Source organism: Poeciliopsis prolifica, unplaced genomic scaffold (assembly GCF_027474105.1).
Source record: "Poeciliopsis prolifica strain line A6 unplaced genomic scaffold, Auburn_PproV2 SCAFFOLD049, whole genome shotgun sequence".
In the NCBI taxonomy this organism is placed as follows: domain Eukaryota; kingdom Metazoa; phylum Chordata; class Actinopteri; order Cyprinodontiformes; family Poeciliidae; genus Poeciliopsis; species Poeciliopsis prolifica.
In genome coordinates this window covers 178720-197619 of record NW_026562424.1, presented here as the reverse complement: position 1 = coordinate 197619, position 18900 = coordinate 178720, and the positions used below count along the sequence as shown (strand labels likewise).

The 18900-nt window shown below is 42.4% G+C and overlaps 1 protein-coding gene across 2 annotated transcripts in view; it reads left to right on the top strand.

Annotated features, from left to right (window-relative positions):
• LOC129377689 (transcription factor COE3-like) overlaps positions 1–17782 on the top strand; it is a 43359-nt gene extending 25577 nt beyond the window's left edge. For both annotated transcript variants that reach the window (XM_055057797.1, XM_055057796.1), the window contains exons 12-16: positions 3375–3440; positions 3641–3803; positions 3993–4184; positions 15783–15953; positions 16845–17782. In XM_055057797.1, the coding sequence (XP_054913772.1) occupies positions 3375–3440; positions 3641–3803; positions 3993–4184; positions 15783–15953; positions 16845–16876 (624 nt within the window). In that variant the 3' untranslated portion in view covers positions 16877–17782. The remainder of the gene's footprint in view (positions 1–3374; positions 3441–3640; positions 3804–3992; positions 4185–15782; positions 15954–16844) is intronic.
• Positions 17783–18900: the final 1118 nt, after the last annotated feature.

Below are 18900 nucleotides of genomic sequence, written 5' to 3'. Positions count from 1 at the left end.
ACCTGAAGCATGAGTGTGTGTGTGCATGTCTCACTGTGTGTGTAAACATCAATCTGCTCTTGCTGCAACACTCAAATGTTTCTCTGCATAATCAGCAGATCGGAGACAATCTGAATCTGAGAGCTTCTTCACAGGAAACCAGTTTCCTCCCAGTTTGATACCTATCCCCTCCAACACTCCAACACACACACAAACACACACACAGACACACTGTAGCAGTGTGTGTGTTGCACTGTGTCCATCAGTCTGAGTTAAACTGGCTTCAAATCAGCTCTGCAACATTTTTTTGTTGTCCTAACAATCCGTGTAATAACAGATAGATGAAGATGGTAGAAAACTAGGAGAAACTTTTGGGGACACAGAGAGAGACAGGAAGAGAAAGAGACAAAGAGACAGGGTGGACAAATATGAAGAGCAGAGTATAAGAGGAAAGAGGCTGTGGCTGTGTGGCAGAGTTGTTGTCTTGCAATCGGAAGGTCGTAGGTTCGATTCCAGCTTCCTCCTGCCATATGTCAATGTGCCTCTGGGCAAGGCACTTACCCCAAATTGCCTACCGGTCTGCATGTGAATGTGACTCTAGTGTAAAGCGCTTTCAGTGGTCAAAAATGACTGGAAAAGCGCTATATAAGTTCTTTTCATTTACCATTTTACCAAAAATTAATGCAGAAAGCCAGATGATGGATGGATGGATGGATGGATGGATGGATGATGGAGGGGGGTTAATTGAAAAGACTCCTGAAGGAGTTTGTAATGAAAAGCAGCAGATTAACTGGGAGAGTGTTTAATTAAGATAAAGACTAAATGAAGCATTGTTCTCTTTCGGCCTGATTTCACACACACACTGCTACAAACTGCTACACACACACATGGCTACACACGTACACACATAGAACACACACACAGACTAACAGCAGTCAGATGTGTGTTTGCTCTCCAGCAGCTCGTTAAAGTGAAGTGGATCAGCTTCAGAGCCACTCTGAAGCTGATGTGTCTGTGTGTTGCAGTGAGAGAGTGTTGCAGTGAGTGTGTGTTGCAGTGAGTGTGTGTTGCAGTGAGTCTGTGTTGCAGTGAGAGTGTGTTGCAGTGAGTGTGTTGCAGTGATGTTGCAGTGAGTGTGTTGCAGTGAGAGTGTGTTGCAGTGAGAGTGTGTTGCAGTGAGTGTGTGTTGCAGTGAGTATGTGTTGCAGTGAATGTTGCAGTGAGTGTGTTGCAGTGAGAGTGTGTTGCAGTGAGTGTGTGTTGCAGTGAGTATGTGTTGCAGTGAATGTTGCAGTGACTGTGTTGCAGTGAGAGTGTGTTGCAGTGAGAGTGTGTTGCAGTGAGTGTGTGTTGCAGTGAGAGTGTGTTGCAGTGAGAGTGTGTTGCAGTGAGAGTGTGTTGTAGTGAGTGTGTGTTGCAGTGAGTGTGTTGCAGTGAGAGTGTGTTGTAGTGAGTGTGTGTTGCAGTGAGAGTGTGTTGCAGTGAGTGTGTGTTGCAGTGAGATTGTGTTGCAGTGAGTGTGTTGCAGTGAGTGTGTTGCAGTGAGTGTGTTGCAGTGAGTGATTGTGTTGCAGTGAGTGTGTGTTGCAGTGAGTGTGTTGCAGTGAGTGTGTGTTGCAGTGAGATTGTGTTGCAGTGAGTGTGTGTTGCAGTGAGTGTGTTGCAGTGAGTTTGTGTTGCAGTGAGTGTGTGTTGCAGTGAGTGTGTTGCAGTGAGTGTGTTGCAGTAAGTGTGTGTTGCAGTGAGTGTGTTGCAGTGAGTGTGTGTTGCAGTGAGTGTGTTGCAGTGACTGTGTTGCACTGAGTGTGTGTTGCAGTGTGTGTGTTGCATTGAGTGTGTTGCAGTGAGTGTGTTGTAGTGAGTGTGTGTTGCAGTGAGAGTGTGTTGCAGTGAGTGTGTGTTGCAGTGAGTGTGTGTTGCAGTGAGTGTGTGTTGCAGTGAGTGTGTGTTGCAGTGAGTGTGTTGCAGTGACAGTGTGTTGCAGTAAGAGTGTTGTAGTGAGTGTGTGTTGCAGTGTGTGTGGTGCAGTGAGTGTGTGTGGCAGTGAGAGTGTGTTGTAGTGAGTGTGTATTGCAGTGAGTGTGTGTTGCAGTGAGAGTGTGTTGTAATGAGTTTGTGTTGCAGTGAGTGTTTGTTGCAGTGTGTGTGTTGCAGTGAGTGTGTGTTGCAGTGTGTGTGTTGCAGAGTGTGTGTTGCAGTGTGTGTTGCAGAGTGTGTGTTGCAGTGAGAGTGTGTTGCAGTGAGAGTGTGTTGCAGTGAGAGTGTGTTGCAGTGAGTGTGTGTTGCAGTGTGTGTTGCAGTGTGTGTTGCAGTGAGAGTGTGTTGCAGTGAGTGTGTGTTGCAGTGTGTGTGTTGCACCGAGTGTGTGTTGCAGTGAGTGTGTGTTGCAGTGAGTGTGTGTTGCAGTGAGTGTGTTGCAGTGACAGTGTGTTGCAGTAAGAGTGTGTTGTAGTGAGTGTGTGTTGCAGTGTGTGTGTTGCAGAGTGTGTGTTGCAGTGAGAGTGTGTTGCAGTGAGAGTGTGTTGCAGTGAGAGTGTGTTGCAGTGAGTGTGTGTTGCAGTGAGTGTGTTGTAATGAGTTTGTGTTGCAGTGTGTGTTGCAGTGTGTGTTGCAGTGAGAGTGTGTTGCAGTGAGTGTGTGTTGCAGTGTGTGTGTTGCAGTGAGTGTGTGTTGCAGTGAGTGTGTGTTGCAGTGAGTGTGTTGCAGTGACAGTGTGTTGCAGTAAGAGTGTGTTGTAGTGAGTGTGTGTTGCAGTGTGTGTGGTGCAGTGAGTGTGTGTGGCAGTGAGAGTGTGTTGTAGTGAGTGTGTATTGCAGTGAGTGTGTGTTGCAGTGAGAGTGTGTTGTAATGAGTTTGTGTTGCAGTGAGTGTTTGTTGCAGTGTGTGTGTTGCAGTGAGTGTGTGTTGCAGTGTGTGTGTTGCAGAGTGTGTGTTGCAGTGTGTGTGTTGCAGAGTGTGTGTTGCAGTGAGAGTGTGTTGCAGTGAGAGTGTGTTGCAGTGAGTGTGTGTTGCAGTGAGTGTGTTGTAATGAGTTTGTGTTGCAGTGTGTGTTGCAGTGTGTGTTGCAGTAAGAGTGTGTTGCAGTGAGTGTGTGTTGCAGTGAGAGTGTGTTGCAGTGAGTGTGTGTTGTAATGAGTGTGTGTTGCAGTGAGTGTGTTGCCATGAGTGTGTTGTAGTGAGAGTGTGTTGCAGTGAGTGTGTGTCATAAGAGGTGGGGTCAGTGATCAGTGTAAACATGATAATAAACCCTCAGGTCGAGTCGCTGGTTTAGTATCTGAAGGAGTCATATGACCTGGAAGCTGCTGGTGAAGCGATGAAGAGTCTGATCTTCATAAGGCTCTGCTTCCCTGTGAGCAGCTGAAGCTGACCTTTGACCCTAATGTCATCCACTACAGGAAGTACTGCTGAAGCGAGCCGCTGACCTGGTGGAGGCCCTTTACGGCATGCCACACAACAACCAGGTGAGCCGCACCTGACTGAAGCCAGGAGGAACCAGGGCAGGTCAGAGCCAGAGGCACAGCCTGCTCCAGGTGGCGGAGGAAGTCCCGCCCTCTGACGGCCAGCAGAGGTTTCTGTTCAGAGGAACCGAGCGCAAACGAGCCGGCTCTGGTCAGGTTCCTGTCAGGTTTCGGCTGATGTTCAGCATGCGCTGTTTCTGCAGGAGATCATACTGAAGCGAGCGGCGGACATTGCCGAGGCGCTATACAGCGTTCCCAGGAACCACAACCAGATCCCATCTCTAGGGAACTCCACCTCCCACGGCATGATGGGAGTCAACTCCTTTGGCGGCCAGCTGGCCGTCAACATCTCCGAGACGGGTCAAGGTACGAGCTGCTCATTGCAGGGGGCACCGTCCATGTGAGAACTGGTTCTGATCCAGAGAATAGGAACCTAGAACCTTGGAGTCCTGGTGGTTGTTTGGTTCCTGGTAGTTTTTCAGCTGGCTACGGTTTATGGTTTATGGTTTCTTCATCAAATCCTCTTGTTTAATCTACATCATTTTCTTCTTTCAGTGGGCTACAACCGGAACACCAGCAGCGTGTCGCCACGGGGATATGTCCCAAGCTCCACCCCCCAGCAGAGTAACTATGGCAACACTGTCAGCAGCAGCATGAACGGCTACGGAAACGCCAGTATGCCGAACCTCGGAGTGGCCACGTCTCCGGGTTTTCTGAACGGATCGTCGGCCAACTCGCCCTACGGCAGTAAGTACCCAGGGACTAACACTGCCGTAGTAACATAGTACTAGTACTGTAGTACCGTAGTACCGTAGTACCATAGTACCGTAATACCGTAGTACCATAGTACCGTAATACCGTAGTACCATAGTATCGTAATACCATAGTACAGTAATACCGTAGTACCGTAGTACCGTAATACCGTAGTACTGTAATACCGTAGTACCATAGTACCGTAATACCGTAGTACCATAGTATCGTAGTACTGTAATACCGTAGTACCATAGTACCGTAATACCATAGTACAGTAATACCGTAGTACCGTAATACCGTAGTACCATAGTACCGTAATACCGTAGTACCATAGTATCGTAATACCATAGTACAGTAATACCGTAGTACCGTAGTACCGTAATACCGTAGTACTGTAATACCGTAGTACCATAGTACCGTAGTACTGTAATACCGTAGTACCATAGTACCGTAATACCGTAGTACCATAGTATCGTAGTACTGTAATACCGTAGTACCATAGTACTGTAATACCATAGTACAGTAATACCGTAGTACCGTAATACCGTAGTACTGTAATACCATAGTACCATAGTACCGTAGTACCGTAATACCGTAGTACCGTAATACCGTAGTACCGTAATACCGTAGTACTGTAATACCGTAGTACTATAGTACCGTAGTACTGTAGTACCATAGTACCGTAGTACCGTAATACCGTAGTACATTAGTACTGTAATACCGTAGTACTGTACTACCATAGTACCCTAGTACCGTAATACCGTAGTACCGTAGTACTGTAATACCGTAGTACCGTAGTACTGTAGTACCGTAATATCGTAGTACTGTAATACCGTAGTACTATAGTACCGTAGTACTGTAGTACCATAGTACCGTAGTACCGTAGTACTGTAGTACTGTAATACCGTAGTACCGTAGTACCGTACTACTGTAGTACCGTAATACCGTAGTACTGTAATACCGTAGTACTGTAATACCGTAGTACTGTAATACCGTAGTACCGTAATACTGTAGTACCGTAATACCCTTGTACCGTAGTACTGTAATACTGTAGTACCGTAATACCGTAGTACCGTAATACCGTAGTACTGTAATATTGTAGTACCATAGTACCGTAGTACCGTAGTACTGTAATACCGTAGTACCGTAGTACTGTAGTACTGTAATACCGTAGTACTGTAGTACCGTAATATCGTAGTACTGTAATACCGTAGTACTATAGTACCGTAGTACTGTAGTACCATAGTACCGTAGTACCGTAATACCGTAGTACCGTAGTACTCTGTAACCGTAGTACCGTAGTACTGTAGTACTGTAATACCGTAGTACCGTAGTACTGTAATACCGTAGTACCGTACTACTGTACGTACCGTAGTACCGTAATACCGTAGTACCGTAATACTGTAGTACCGTAATACCCTTGTACCGTAGTACTGTAATACTGTAGTACCGTATACCGTAGTACCGTAGTACTGTAATACCGTAGTACTGTAATATTGTAGTACCATAGTACCGTAGTACCGTAATACCGTAGTACCGTAGTACCATAGTACCGTAGTACTGTAATATCGTAGTACCATAGTACCGTAGTACTGTAATACCGTAGTACCATAGTACCGTAGTACTGTAAAACCGTAGGACCATAGTACCGTAGTACCGTAGTACCGTACCATAGCACCATAGTACCGTAATACCGTAGTACCGTAATACCGTAGTACCGTATACCATAGTACTGTAATACCGTAGTACCGTAGTACTGTAATACCGTAGTACCGTAATACCGTAGTACCGTAATACCGTAGTACCGTAATACCGTAGTACCGTAATACCGTTAGTACCATAGTACCGTAGTACCATAGTACCGTAGTACCGTAATACCGTAGTACCATAGTACCGTAATACCGTAATACCGTAGTACCGTAGTACCATAGTACTGTAATACCGTAGTACCGTAGTACTGTAATACCGTAGTACTGTAATACCGTAGTACGGTAATACCGTAGTACCGTAGTACTGTAATACCGTAGTACTGTAATACCGTAGTACTGTAATACCGTAGTACTGTAATACCGTAGTACTATAATACTGTAGTACCGTAGTACTGTAGTACCGTAATACCGTAATACCGTAGTATGTAATACCGTAGTACCGTAGTACTGTAATACCGTAGTACTGTAATACGTAGTACGGTAATACCGTAGTACCGTAGTACTGTAATACCGTAGTACTGTAATACCGTAGTACGGTAATACCGTAATACCGTAGTACTGTAATACCGTAGTACTATAATACTGTAGTACCGTAGTACTGTAGTACCGTAATACCGTAGTATCGTAGTATTGTAATACCGCAGTACCATAGTACCGTAGTACTGTAATACCGTAGTACTATAGTACCATAGTACTGTAGTACCGTAGTACCGTAATACCGTACTACCGTAATACCGTAGTACTGTAATATCGTTGTACTATAGTACCGTAGTACTGTAATACCGTAGTACTGTAATACCGTAGTACCATAGTACTGTAGTACCATAATACCGTAGTACCTTAGTATTGTAATACCGTAGTACCATAGTACTGTAGTACCATAATACCGTAGTACCGTAGTACCATAGTACTGTAGTACTATAATATTGTAGTACTGAAATACCGTAGTACCATAGTACTGTAGTATTGTAGTACCGTAGTACTGTAATACCGTAGTAGTGTAGTACTGTAATACCGTAGTACTGTAATACCGTAATACCGTAGTACCGTAATACCGTAGTAGCGTAGTACTGTAATACCGTAGTACGGTAATACCGTAGTACTGTAATACGTAGTACTGTAGTACCATAATACCGTAGTACCGTAGTACCATAGTACTGTAATACCGTAGTACCGTAGTACTATATATCGTAGTACCGTAATACCGTAGTACCGTAATACCGTAGTACTGTAATACCGTAGTACCGTAGTACCGTAATACCGTAGTAGCGTAGTACTGTAATACCGTAGTACTGTAATACCGTAATACCGTAGTACCGTAATACCGTAGTAGCGTAGTACTGTAATACCGTAGTACGGTAATACCGTAGTACTGTAATACCATAGTACTGAAATACTGTAGTACCGTAGTACTGTAATATCGTAGTACCGTAGTACCGTAGTACTGTAATACCGTAGTACTGTAATACCGTAGTACCGTAATACCGTAGTACCGTAATACCGTAGTACTGTAATACCGTAGTACCGTAATACCGTAGTACCGTAATACCGTAGTACCGTAGTTCTGTAATAGCGTAGTACCGTAATACCGTAGTACTGTAATACCGTTGTACTATAGTACCGTAGTACTGTAATACCGTAGTACCATAATACCGTAGAACCGTAGTACCGTAATACCATAGTACCGTAGTACCGTAGTACTGTAATACCGTAGTACCGTAATACCGTAGTACTGTAATACCATAGTACCGTAGTACTGTAATACCGTAGTAACGTACTACCGTAATACCGTAGTACCGTAATACCGTAGTACTGTAATACCATAGTACCGTAGTACCGTAGTACTGTAATACCGTAGTACCGTAATACCGTAGTACCGTAGTACTGTAATACCGTAGTACCGTAATACCGTAGTACTGTAATACCGTAGTACCGTAATACCGTAGTACCATAGTACCGTAGTACTGTAATACCGTATTACCGTAGTACTGTAATACCGTAGTACTGTAGTACCGTAGTAGTAGTACTGTAATACCGTAGTACTGTAATACCGTATTACCGTAGTACTGTAATACCGTAGTACTGTAATACCGTATTACCGTAGTACTGTAATACCGTAGTACCGTAATACCGTAGTACTGTAATACCGTAGTACCGTAATACCGTAGTACTGTAATACCGTATTACCATAGTACCGTAATACCGTAGTACTGTAATACCGTAATACCGTAGTACTGTAATACCGTATTACCGTAGTACCATAGTACCGTAGTACTGTAATACCGTAGTACTGTAGTACCGTAGAACCGTAGTACCGTAATACCATAGTACCGTAGTACTGTAATACCGTAGTACCGTAATACCGTAGTACTGTAATACCGTAGTACCGTAATACCGTAGTACCATAGTACCGTAGTACTGTAATACCGTATTACCGTAGTACTGTAATACCGTAGTACTGTAATACCGTATTACCGTAGTACTGTAATACCGTAGTACTGTAGTACCGTAGTACCGTAGTACTGTAATACCGTAGTACTGTAATACCGTATTACCGTAGTACTGTAATACCGTAGTACTGTAATACCGTATTACCGTAGTACTGTAATACCGTAGTACCGTAATACCGTAGTACTGTAATACCGTAGTACCGTAATACCGTAGTACCATAGTACCGTAGTACTGTAATACCGTAGTACTGTAATACCGTAGTACTGTAATACCGTATTATCGTAGTACTGTAATACCGTAGTACTGTAATACCGTATTACCGTAGTACTGTAATACCGTAGTACTGTAATACCGTATTACCGTAGTACCGTAATACCGTAGTACTGTAATACCGTAGTACCATAGTACCGTAGTACTGTAATACCGTAGTACTGTAATACCGTAGTACCGTAGTACCGTAATACCGTAGTAGCGTAGTACCGTAATACCATAGTACCATAGTACCGTAGTACTGTAATACCGTAGTACCGTAGTACTGTAATACCGTAGTACTGTAATACCGTAGTACCATAGTACCGTAATACCGTAGTACCATAGTATCGTAGTACTGTAATACCGTAGTACCATAGTACCGTAATACCATAGTACAGTAATACCGTAGTACCGTAATACCGTAGTACCATAGTACCGTAATACCGTAGTACCATAGTATCGTAATACCATAGTACAGTAATACCGTAATACCGTAGTACTGTAATACCGTAGTACTGTAATACCGTAGTACCATAGTACCGTAGTACTGTAATACCGTAGTACCATAGTACCGTAATACCGTAGTACCATAGTATCGTAGTACTGTAATACCGTAGTACCATAGTACCGTAATACCATAGTACAGTAATACCGTAGTACCGTAATACCGTAGTACTGTAATACCATAGTACCATAGTACCGTGTACCGTAATACCGTAGTACCGTAATACCGTAGTACCGTAATACCGTAGTACCGTAATACCGTAGTACCGTAGTTCTGTAATAGCGTAGTACCGTAATACCGTAGTACTGTAATACCGTTGTACTATAGTACCGTAGTACTGTAATACCGTAGTACCATAATACCGTAGAACCGTAGTACCGTAATACCATAGTACCGTAGTACCGTAGTACTGTAATACCGTAGTACCGTAATACCGTAGTACTGTAATACCATAGTACCGTAGTACTGTAATACCGTAGTAACGTACTACCGTAATACCGTAGTACCGTAATACCGTAGTACTGTAATACCATAGTACCGTAGTACCGTAGTACTGTAATACCGTAGTACCGTAATACCGTAGTACCGTAGTACTGTAATACCGTAATACCGTAATACCGTAGTACTGTAATACCGTAGTACCGTAATACCGTACCATAGTACCGTAGTACTGTAATACCGTATTACCGTAGTACTGTAATACCGTAGTACTGTAGTACCGTAGTACCGTAGTACTGTAATACCGTAGTACTGTAATACCGTATTACCGTAGTACTGTAATACCGTAGTACTGTAATACCGTATACCGTAGTACTGTAATACCGTAGTACCGTAATACCGTAGTACTGTAATACCGTAGTACCGTAATACCGTACTGTAATACCGTATTACCATAGTACCGTAATACCGTAGTACTGTAATACCGTATTACCGTAGTACTGTAATACCGTAGTACTGTAATACCGTATTACCGTAGTACCATAGTACCGTAGTACTGTAATACCGTAGTACTGTAGTACCGTAGAACCGTAGTACCGTAATACCATAGTACCGTAGTACTGTAATACCGTAGTACCGTAATACCGTAGTACTGTAATACCGTAGTACCGTAATACCGTAGTACCATAGTACCGTAGTACTGTAATACCGTATTACCGTAGTACTGTAATACCGTAGTACTGTAATACCGTATTACCGTAGTACTGTAATACCGTAGTACTGTAGTACCGTAGTACCGTAGTACTGTAATACCGTAGTACTGTAATACCGTATTACCGTAGTACTGTAATACCGTAGTACTGTAATACCGTATTACCGTAGTACTGTAATACCGTAGTACCGTAATACCGTAGTACTGTAATACCGTAGTACCGTAATACCGTAGTACCATAGTACCGTAGTACTGTAATACCGTAGTACTGTAATACCGTAGTACTGTAATACCGTATTACCGTAGTACTGTAATACCGTAGTACTGTAATACCGTATTACCGTAGTACTGTAATACCGTAGTACTGTAACCGTATTACCGTAGTACCGTAATACCGTAGTACCGTAGTACTGTAATACCGTAGTACCATAGTACCGTAGTACTGTAATACCGTAGTACTGTAATACCGTAGTACCGTAATACCGTAGTAGCGTAGTACCGTAATACCATAGTACCATAGTACCGTAGTACTGTAATACCGTAGTACCGTAGTACTGTAATACCGTAGTACTGTAATACCGTAGTACCATAGTACCGTAATACCGTAGTACCATAGTATCGTAGTACTGTAATACCGTAGTACCATAGTACCGTAATACCATAGTACAGTAATACCGTAGTACCGTAATACCGTAGTACCATAGTACCGTAATACCGTAGTACCATAGTATCGTAATACCATAGTACAGTAATACCGTAGTACCGTAGTACCGTAATACCGTAGTACGTAATACCGTAGTACCATAGTACCGTAGTACTGTAATACCGTAGTACCATAGTACCGTAATACCGTAGTACCATAGTATCGTAGTACTGTAATACCGTAGTACCATAGTACCGTAATACCATAGTACAGTATACCGTAGTACCGTAATACCGTAGTACTGTAATACCATAGTACCATAGTACCGTAGTACCGTAATACCGTAGTACCGTAATACCGTAGTACCGTAATACCGTAGTACTGTAATACCGTAGTACTATAGTACCGTAGTACTGTAGTACCATAGTACCGTAGTACCGTAATACCGTAGTACATTAGTACTGTAATACCGTAGTACTGTACTACCATAGTACCCTAGTACCGTAATACCGTAGTACCGTAGTACTGTAATACCGTAGTACCGTAGTACTGTAGTACCGTAATATCGTAGTACTGTAATACCGTAGTACTATAGTACCGTAGTACTGTAGTACCATAGTACCGTAGTACCGTAGTACTGTAGTACTGTAATACCGTAGTACCGTAGTACCGTACTACTGTAGTACCGTAATACCGTAGTACTGTAATACCGTAGTACTGTAATACCGTAGTACTGTAATACCGTAGTACCGTAATACTGTAGTACCGTAATACCCTTGTACCGTAGTACTGTAATACTGTAGTACCGTAATACCGTAGTACCGTAATACCGTAGTACTGTAATATTGTAGTACCATAGTACCGTAGTACCGTAGTACTGTAATACCGTAGTACCGTAGTACTGTAGTACTGTAATACCGTAGTACTGTAGTACCGTAATATCGTAGTACTGTAATACCGTAGTACTATAGTACCGTTGTACTGTAATACCGTAGTACCGTAGTACTGTAGTACTGTAATACCGTAGTACCGTAGTACTGTAATACCGTAGTACCGTACTACTGTAGTACCGTAATACCGTAGTACTGTAATACCGTAGTACCGTAATACTGTAGTACCGTAATACCCTTGTACCGTAGTACTGTAATACTGTAGTACCGTAATACCGTAGTACCGTAGTACTGTAATACCGTAGTACTGTAATATTGTAGTACCATAGTACCGTAGTACCGTAATACCGTAGTACCATAGTACCGTAGTACTGTAATATCGTAGTACCATAGTACCGTAGTACTGTAAAACCGTAGGACCATAGTACCGTAGTACCGTAATACCGTAGTACCGTAGTACCGTAGTACCGTAGTACCATAGCACCATAGTACCGTAATACCGTAGTACCGTAATACCGTAGTACCGTAGTACCATAGTACCGTAGTACTGTAATACCGTAGTACTGTAATACCGTAGTACCGTAATACCGTAGTACCGTAATACCGTAGTACCGTAATACCGTAGTACCGTAATACCGTAGTACCGTAATACCGTAGTACCATAGTACCGTAGTACCATAGTACCGTAGTACCGTAATACCGTAGTACCATAGTACCGTAATACCGTAATACCGTAGTACCGTAGTACCGTAGTACCGTAGTACTGTAATACCGTAGTACCGTAGTACTGTAATACCGTAGTACTGTAATACCGTAGTACGGTAATACCGTAGTACCGTAGTACTGTAATACCGTAGTACTGTAATTCCGTAGTACCGTAATACCGTAGTACTGTAATACCGTAGTACTATAATACTGTAGTACCGTAGTACTGTAGTACCGTAATACCGTAATACCGTAGTATCGTAATACCGTAGTACCGTAGTACCATAGTACCGTAATACCGTAGTACCGTAATACCGTAGTACCGTAGTACTGTAATACCGTAGTACTGTAATACCGTAGTACGGTAATACCGTAGTACCGTAGTACTGTAATACCGTAGTACCGTAATACCGTAGTACTGTAATACCGTAGTACTATAATACTGTAGTACCGTAGTACTGTAGTACCGTAATACCGTAGTATCGTAGTATTGTAATACCGCAGTACCATAGTACCGTAGTACTGTAATACCGTAGTACTATAGTACCATAGTACTGTAGTACCGTAGTACCGTAATACCGTACTACCGTAATACCGTAGTACTGTAATACCGTTGTACTATAGTACCGTAGTACTGTAATACCGTAGTACTGTAATACCGTAGTACCATAGTACTGTAGTACCATAATACCGTAGTACCTTAGTATTGTAATACCGTAGTACCATAGTACTGTAGTACCATAATACCGTAGTACCGTAGTACCATAGTACTGTAGTACTATAATATTGTAGTACTGAAATACCGTAGTACCATAGTACTGTAGTATTGTAGTACCGTAGTACTGTAATACCGTAGTAGTGTAGTACTGTAATACCGTAGTACTGTAATACCGTAATACCGTAGTACCGTAATACCGTAGTAGCGTAGTACTGTAATACCGTAGTACGGTAATACCGTAGTACTGTAATACCGTAGTACTGTAGTACCATAATACCGTAGTACCGTAGTACCATAGTACTGTAATACCGTAGTACCGTAGTACTATAATATCGTAGTACCGTAATACCGTAGTACCGTAATACCGTAGTACTGTAATACCGTAGTACCGTAGTACCGTAGTACCGTAATACCGTAGTAGCGTAGTACTGTAATACCGTAGTACTGTAATACCGTAATACCGTAGTACCGTAATACCGTAGTAGCGTAGTACTGTAATACCGTAGTACGGTAATACCGTAGTACTGTAATACCATAGTACTGAAATACTGTAGTACCGTAGTACTGTAATATCGTAGTACCGTAGTACCGTAGTACTGTAATACCGTAGTACTGTAATACCGTAGTACTGTAATACCGTAGTACCGTAATACCGTAGTACTGTAATACCGTAGTACCGTAATACCGTAGTACCGTAATACCGTAGTACTGTAATACCATAGTACCGTAGTACTGTAATACCGTAGTACCGTAGTTCTGTAATAGCGTAGTACCGTAATACCGTAGTACTGTAATACCGTTGTACTATAGTACCGTAGTACTGTAATACCGTAGTACCATAATACCGTAGAACCGTAGTACCGTAATACCATAGTACCGTAGTACCGTAGTACTGTAATACCGTAGTACCGTAATACCATAGTACTGTAATACCATAGTACCGTAGTACTGTAATACCGTAGTAACGTACTACCGTAATACCGTAGTACCGTAATACCGTAGTACTGTAATACCATAGTACCGTAGAACCGTAGTACTGTAATACCGTAGTACCGTAATACCGTAGTACCGTAGTACTGTAATACCGTAATACCGTAATACCGTAGTACTGTAATACCGTAGTACCGTAATACCGTAGTACCATAGTACCGTAGTACTGTAATACCGTATTACCGTAGTACTGTAATACCGTAGTACTGTAGTACCGTAGTACCGTAGTACTGTAATACCGTAGTACTGTAATACCGTATTACCGTAGTACTGTAATACCGTAGTACTGTAATACCGTATTACCGTAGTACTGTAATACCGTAGTACCGTAATACCGTAGTACTGTAATACCGTAGTACCGTAATACCGTAGTACTGTAATACCGTATTACCGTAGTACCGTAATACCGTAGTACTGTAATACCGTATTACCGTAGTACTGTAATACCGTAGTACTGTAATACCGTATTACCGTAGTACCATAGTACCGTAGTACTGTAATACCGTAGAACCGTAGTACCGTAATACCATAGTACCGTAGTACTGTAATACCGTAGTACCGTAATACCGTAGTACTGTAATACCGTAGTACCGTAATACCGTAGTACCATAGTACCGTAGTACTGTAATACCGTATTACCGTAGTACTGTAATACCGTAGTACTGTAGTACCGTAGAACCGTAGTACCGTAATACCATAGTACCGTAGTACTGTAATACCGTAGTACCGTAATACCGTAGTACTGTAATACCGTAGTACCGTAATACCGTAGTACCATAGTACCGTAGTACTGTAATACCGTATTACCGTAGTACTGTAATACCGTAGTACTGTAATACCGTATTACCGTAGTACTGTAATACCGTAGTACTGTAGTACCGTAGTACCGTAGTACTGTAATACCGTAGTACTGTAATACCGTATTACCGTAGTACTGTAATACCGTAGTACTGTAATACCGTATTACCGTACGTAGTACTGTAATACCGTAGTACCGTAATACCGTAGTACTGTAATACCGTAGTACCGTAATACCGTAGTACCATAGTACCGTAGTACTGTAATACCGTAGTACTGTAATACCGTAGTACTGTAATACCGTATTACCGTAGTACTGTAATACCGTAGTACTGTAATACCGTATTACCGTAGTACTGTAATACCGTAGTACTGTAATACCGTATTACCGTAGTACCGTAATACCGTAGTACCGTAGTACTGTAATACCGTAGTACCATAGTACCGTAGTACTGTAATACCGTAGTACTGTAATACCGTAGTACCGTAGTACCGTAATACCGTAGTAGCGTAGTACCGTAATACCATAGTACCATAGTACCGTAGTACTGTAATACCGTAGTACCGTAGTACTGTAGTACCGTAGTAGTGATACTACTGCCACTACCAGTAAAACGTTTTTCCAGAGGTTCTGATGGCAGAAGCGGCTGAAGGCCAGGCAGCTCAGGGTTTATCCTCTTTACGGTTCCTCGTCTTCCAGCTGAACATGTCTGGCTCCAGTAAGCCTCAGTTCAGGAGTCTCTATGTGAACTGGTTAAACTGGTTGTTTGTTTTCTTCCAGTTGTCCCGTCCAGCCCCAGCATGGCCGTGTCCAACTGTAACTCATCTCACGGAGTCTTCTCCTTCTCGGCCGCCGTCAAACAGAAGAGCGCCTTCGCTCCGGTGGTGCGGCCTTCGGCTTCGCCTCCGCCTCCGCCCAACTGCTCCGGCGGGAACACCAACGGACTGCAAGGTGAAACCTCGCCCCCTTTGCTCCCACGCCGGCCCACGTCTCCAGCCTGTGCAAAACTGTATCTGATATCTTTGCATTGAGTCAAACACTGTGCCGGACCGTTTTCACCAGTTCAGACCTGAACTGGTTTATTTGAAACCAGTAAACCCATCTGAACCAGTTAATTCCTCTGAACCAATCAGGTCATATGACAACAATCGCTTTATTTTCAGCGCAGGGTTCGGCTCCTTGTGGGACCTTGTGGGAACCAGAAAACTACAAACTCCATGTTTGTAGTTTTCTAGTTGTGGACCAATCAAACGTCTGCGGTTTCCTCTGTAAGCAGAGTCCTGTTGGAGCTGCATGAGGGAGACGGGCTGCCATGTTTTATTCAGTCATGGATACACTGTCTGAACACTCACACACCGAACCAGCTCAGTGTTCAGTGTGTGTGATGGCAGTATTTCTGACAGACAAGTTTGTCCATCCTCAAATATTCATGCAGCACTCATGCATGTGTGTGTGTTTGTGCATTTGTTTGTAATACATTGTGGGATCCCACTGCTCCTTGTGGGAACCAAGATTTCCCACAAGGGGAATCTCTGATTTTAGGTCAGGGTCGGATTTAGGACTAAGGAAATAAATCTAACACTAAAGATTTATTTTTTGTTATTCTTTGTTACTAGGGTAATAAAGAATAAATATAAATATAACTAGAAATTCTAAGACTGACTTCAAGGAAAATGGGGACAATACAGAGCTAACCAAAAGAAGAGCACAAAATAATAATGAAAATAGGAACAAATCAAACTACCAAAACATTCGGGGATCCGAACAGATAATGAACAATAAATGTTTTTACTTTACATTGTTTCTTCTCATGAGACGTTTCTTCTTCTTGCTTTTCTGCAGCCATGTCAGGACTCGTCGTTCCTCCGATGTAGATCCTTCCTCACCGCCCTCCTCACCCTCAGCCTCGAACAGCAATCACCTCAGAGGAGGAGGGGCCAGTGGTCCCTGGAGGCGGAGCATCAAGCAGCTGCTGACCAATCAAAGACCTTATTCTGTTCCGATTGGACAAAGACCGTGAAAAAAACTTTAAGTGCAGCATTTATCTTCAGGTGCTTCAACCTTCTGTTCTGCTCTGATATCTAGTCTGTTAATGTGCACCTGTGATGTCACACCTGGGATGTGACATCACTTCCAGTACCTGGGTGGGCTTGGTAATTTTAAAAAAAGTAACAGATTAAAAGGTAAAGGTAAAGGTGTTAGCTGTGTGATGACACAGAGACCTGTGGATACACCTGGGTGGAAGTGATGCTGAAAGTGGGCGAAGCTAATATCCAGAAACCTCATCTGGACTCAGTCCTGGTTGTGATCATCTTATTTCTAACTTTTTATTTCTTTTTAAACACAGAGTTGTGTTAAAGCACAGTGAGAAGAGCAGAAGCCCCGCCCTCTGATAGTGAGAGGGCGGGGCTTCTGCCCAGAACCTGCTTTTTGATGGCTGCACTGTAAAAACTAACCCTGCATAGCATCCTCAATAGCCACTGGAGCCCCGCCCCTTTCACACTGGGTTTTGTGATTTTTGCTGAGTGCTCCTTTGTGACTGCTGTGGTTGATGACACGCCTCTCCGTCACCATGGCAACCTGTTTTTGTATCATATCGGGATCTAGATATTTATATCAGATTGTTTTTAGTATCGATGGATGTTTGTCACGTCGTCGTGTTGTTGCCACACCTGGTTTTATATCACGTGTTTATAGAGCTGCTGCTGTCCAATCAGCTTGTTTTTAATGTGAACCATGTTGTAATTTCTCCACAGTGAATAAAGTCCAGGTCGCTCTGACAGACTCTTTCTTTCCTTCCCTGAAGGGATCGGTCTAATCCCTGGAGACCAAGACAGTTCCGTCCAGGTCAGCTTACAATCTGCGCACATTATTATTTGGGACGAAGTGAAAATGTTCCAGGAAAAACTGGATGCAAACAACTCTGATCACATGACCTCCGCTGGCCATCTTTCCCGTCCTGACCAGAACCAGCGCAGACCCGGTGCCACAGGACACCACCCGCTCACCCACGTTAGAGACAGGAAGTCCCTCCTTCTCGTTCCTTCTTCCTGTTCTTTAAATGCCGTGTTGAAGGTCAAAGGTCATCATGTGTCCCACATTCTCCACATCCCCCCTTCGCTCCGCCCATTTCGGGTCTCTTTTTCGCCCTTATGCGATGTCTGCATCCGGACAGACTGCGCCAAAGTGTATTACCCATGATTCATTGCTGCCTGTGACATTTTGAGTTGAAAGATGAATTTATGGCAGTGTTTTACTTTCAGGTTTCATGTCTTTAAATTCAAAGGAAGTATTATAACAAGGCACACGTTAGTAATAAACTGAGCAGAAAAAATAAGAAATAAAACAGTCAGAAACTCACTATGAGGAAAGTAAAATAAAGACAAATTTTAGTCTTAAATGAAGCTGTTAACATATTTAACGTTTAATAAAATGGAGGTGATTTTAAAAAGCAATATTTGTGAATAAAACTTAACCAGAGAATTCAATTCTTCGTCCCTGTTAGAAGATCAGATTTTATTAGATTAAAACTTAAATATAGATTTTTTGCGCAATATCCACTTCTGAACATTTTTCTAAAAACATTCAAGAAATTGCAACTGAAAAAAGGTTTATTGTCTCAAAATCTGTCATAAAACTGATGTTTTGAGACACAAAAATCACAGTCAATACATTTTCAATAATTAATTGGAATTTCTTTTGCAGAAAGTCATGATAGAAGAAACTGCATAAATAATTATAAAATTGCCATCATATATTTTTGTGGGTTTGGAATAGAAACATATTTTTGGTTCTTATTGTCTTCATAATTTTTAAACATCTTTTCTTCTCAGACTATAGGAGGAGAAAACTGATGTTAGAACTCCTTTTGAATTTATTGTAATGTTTTTGATTCATA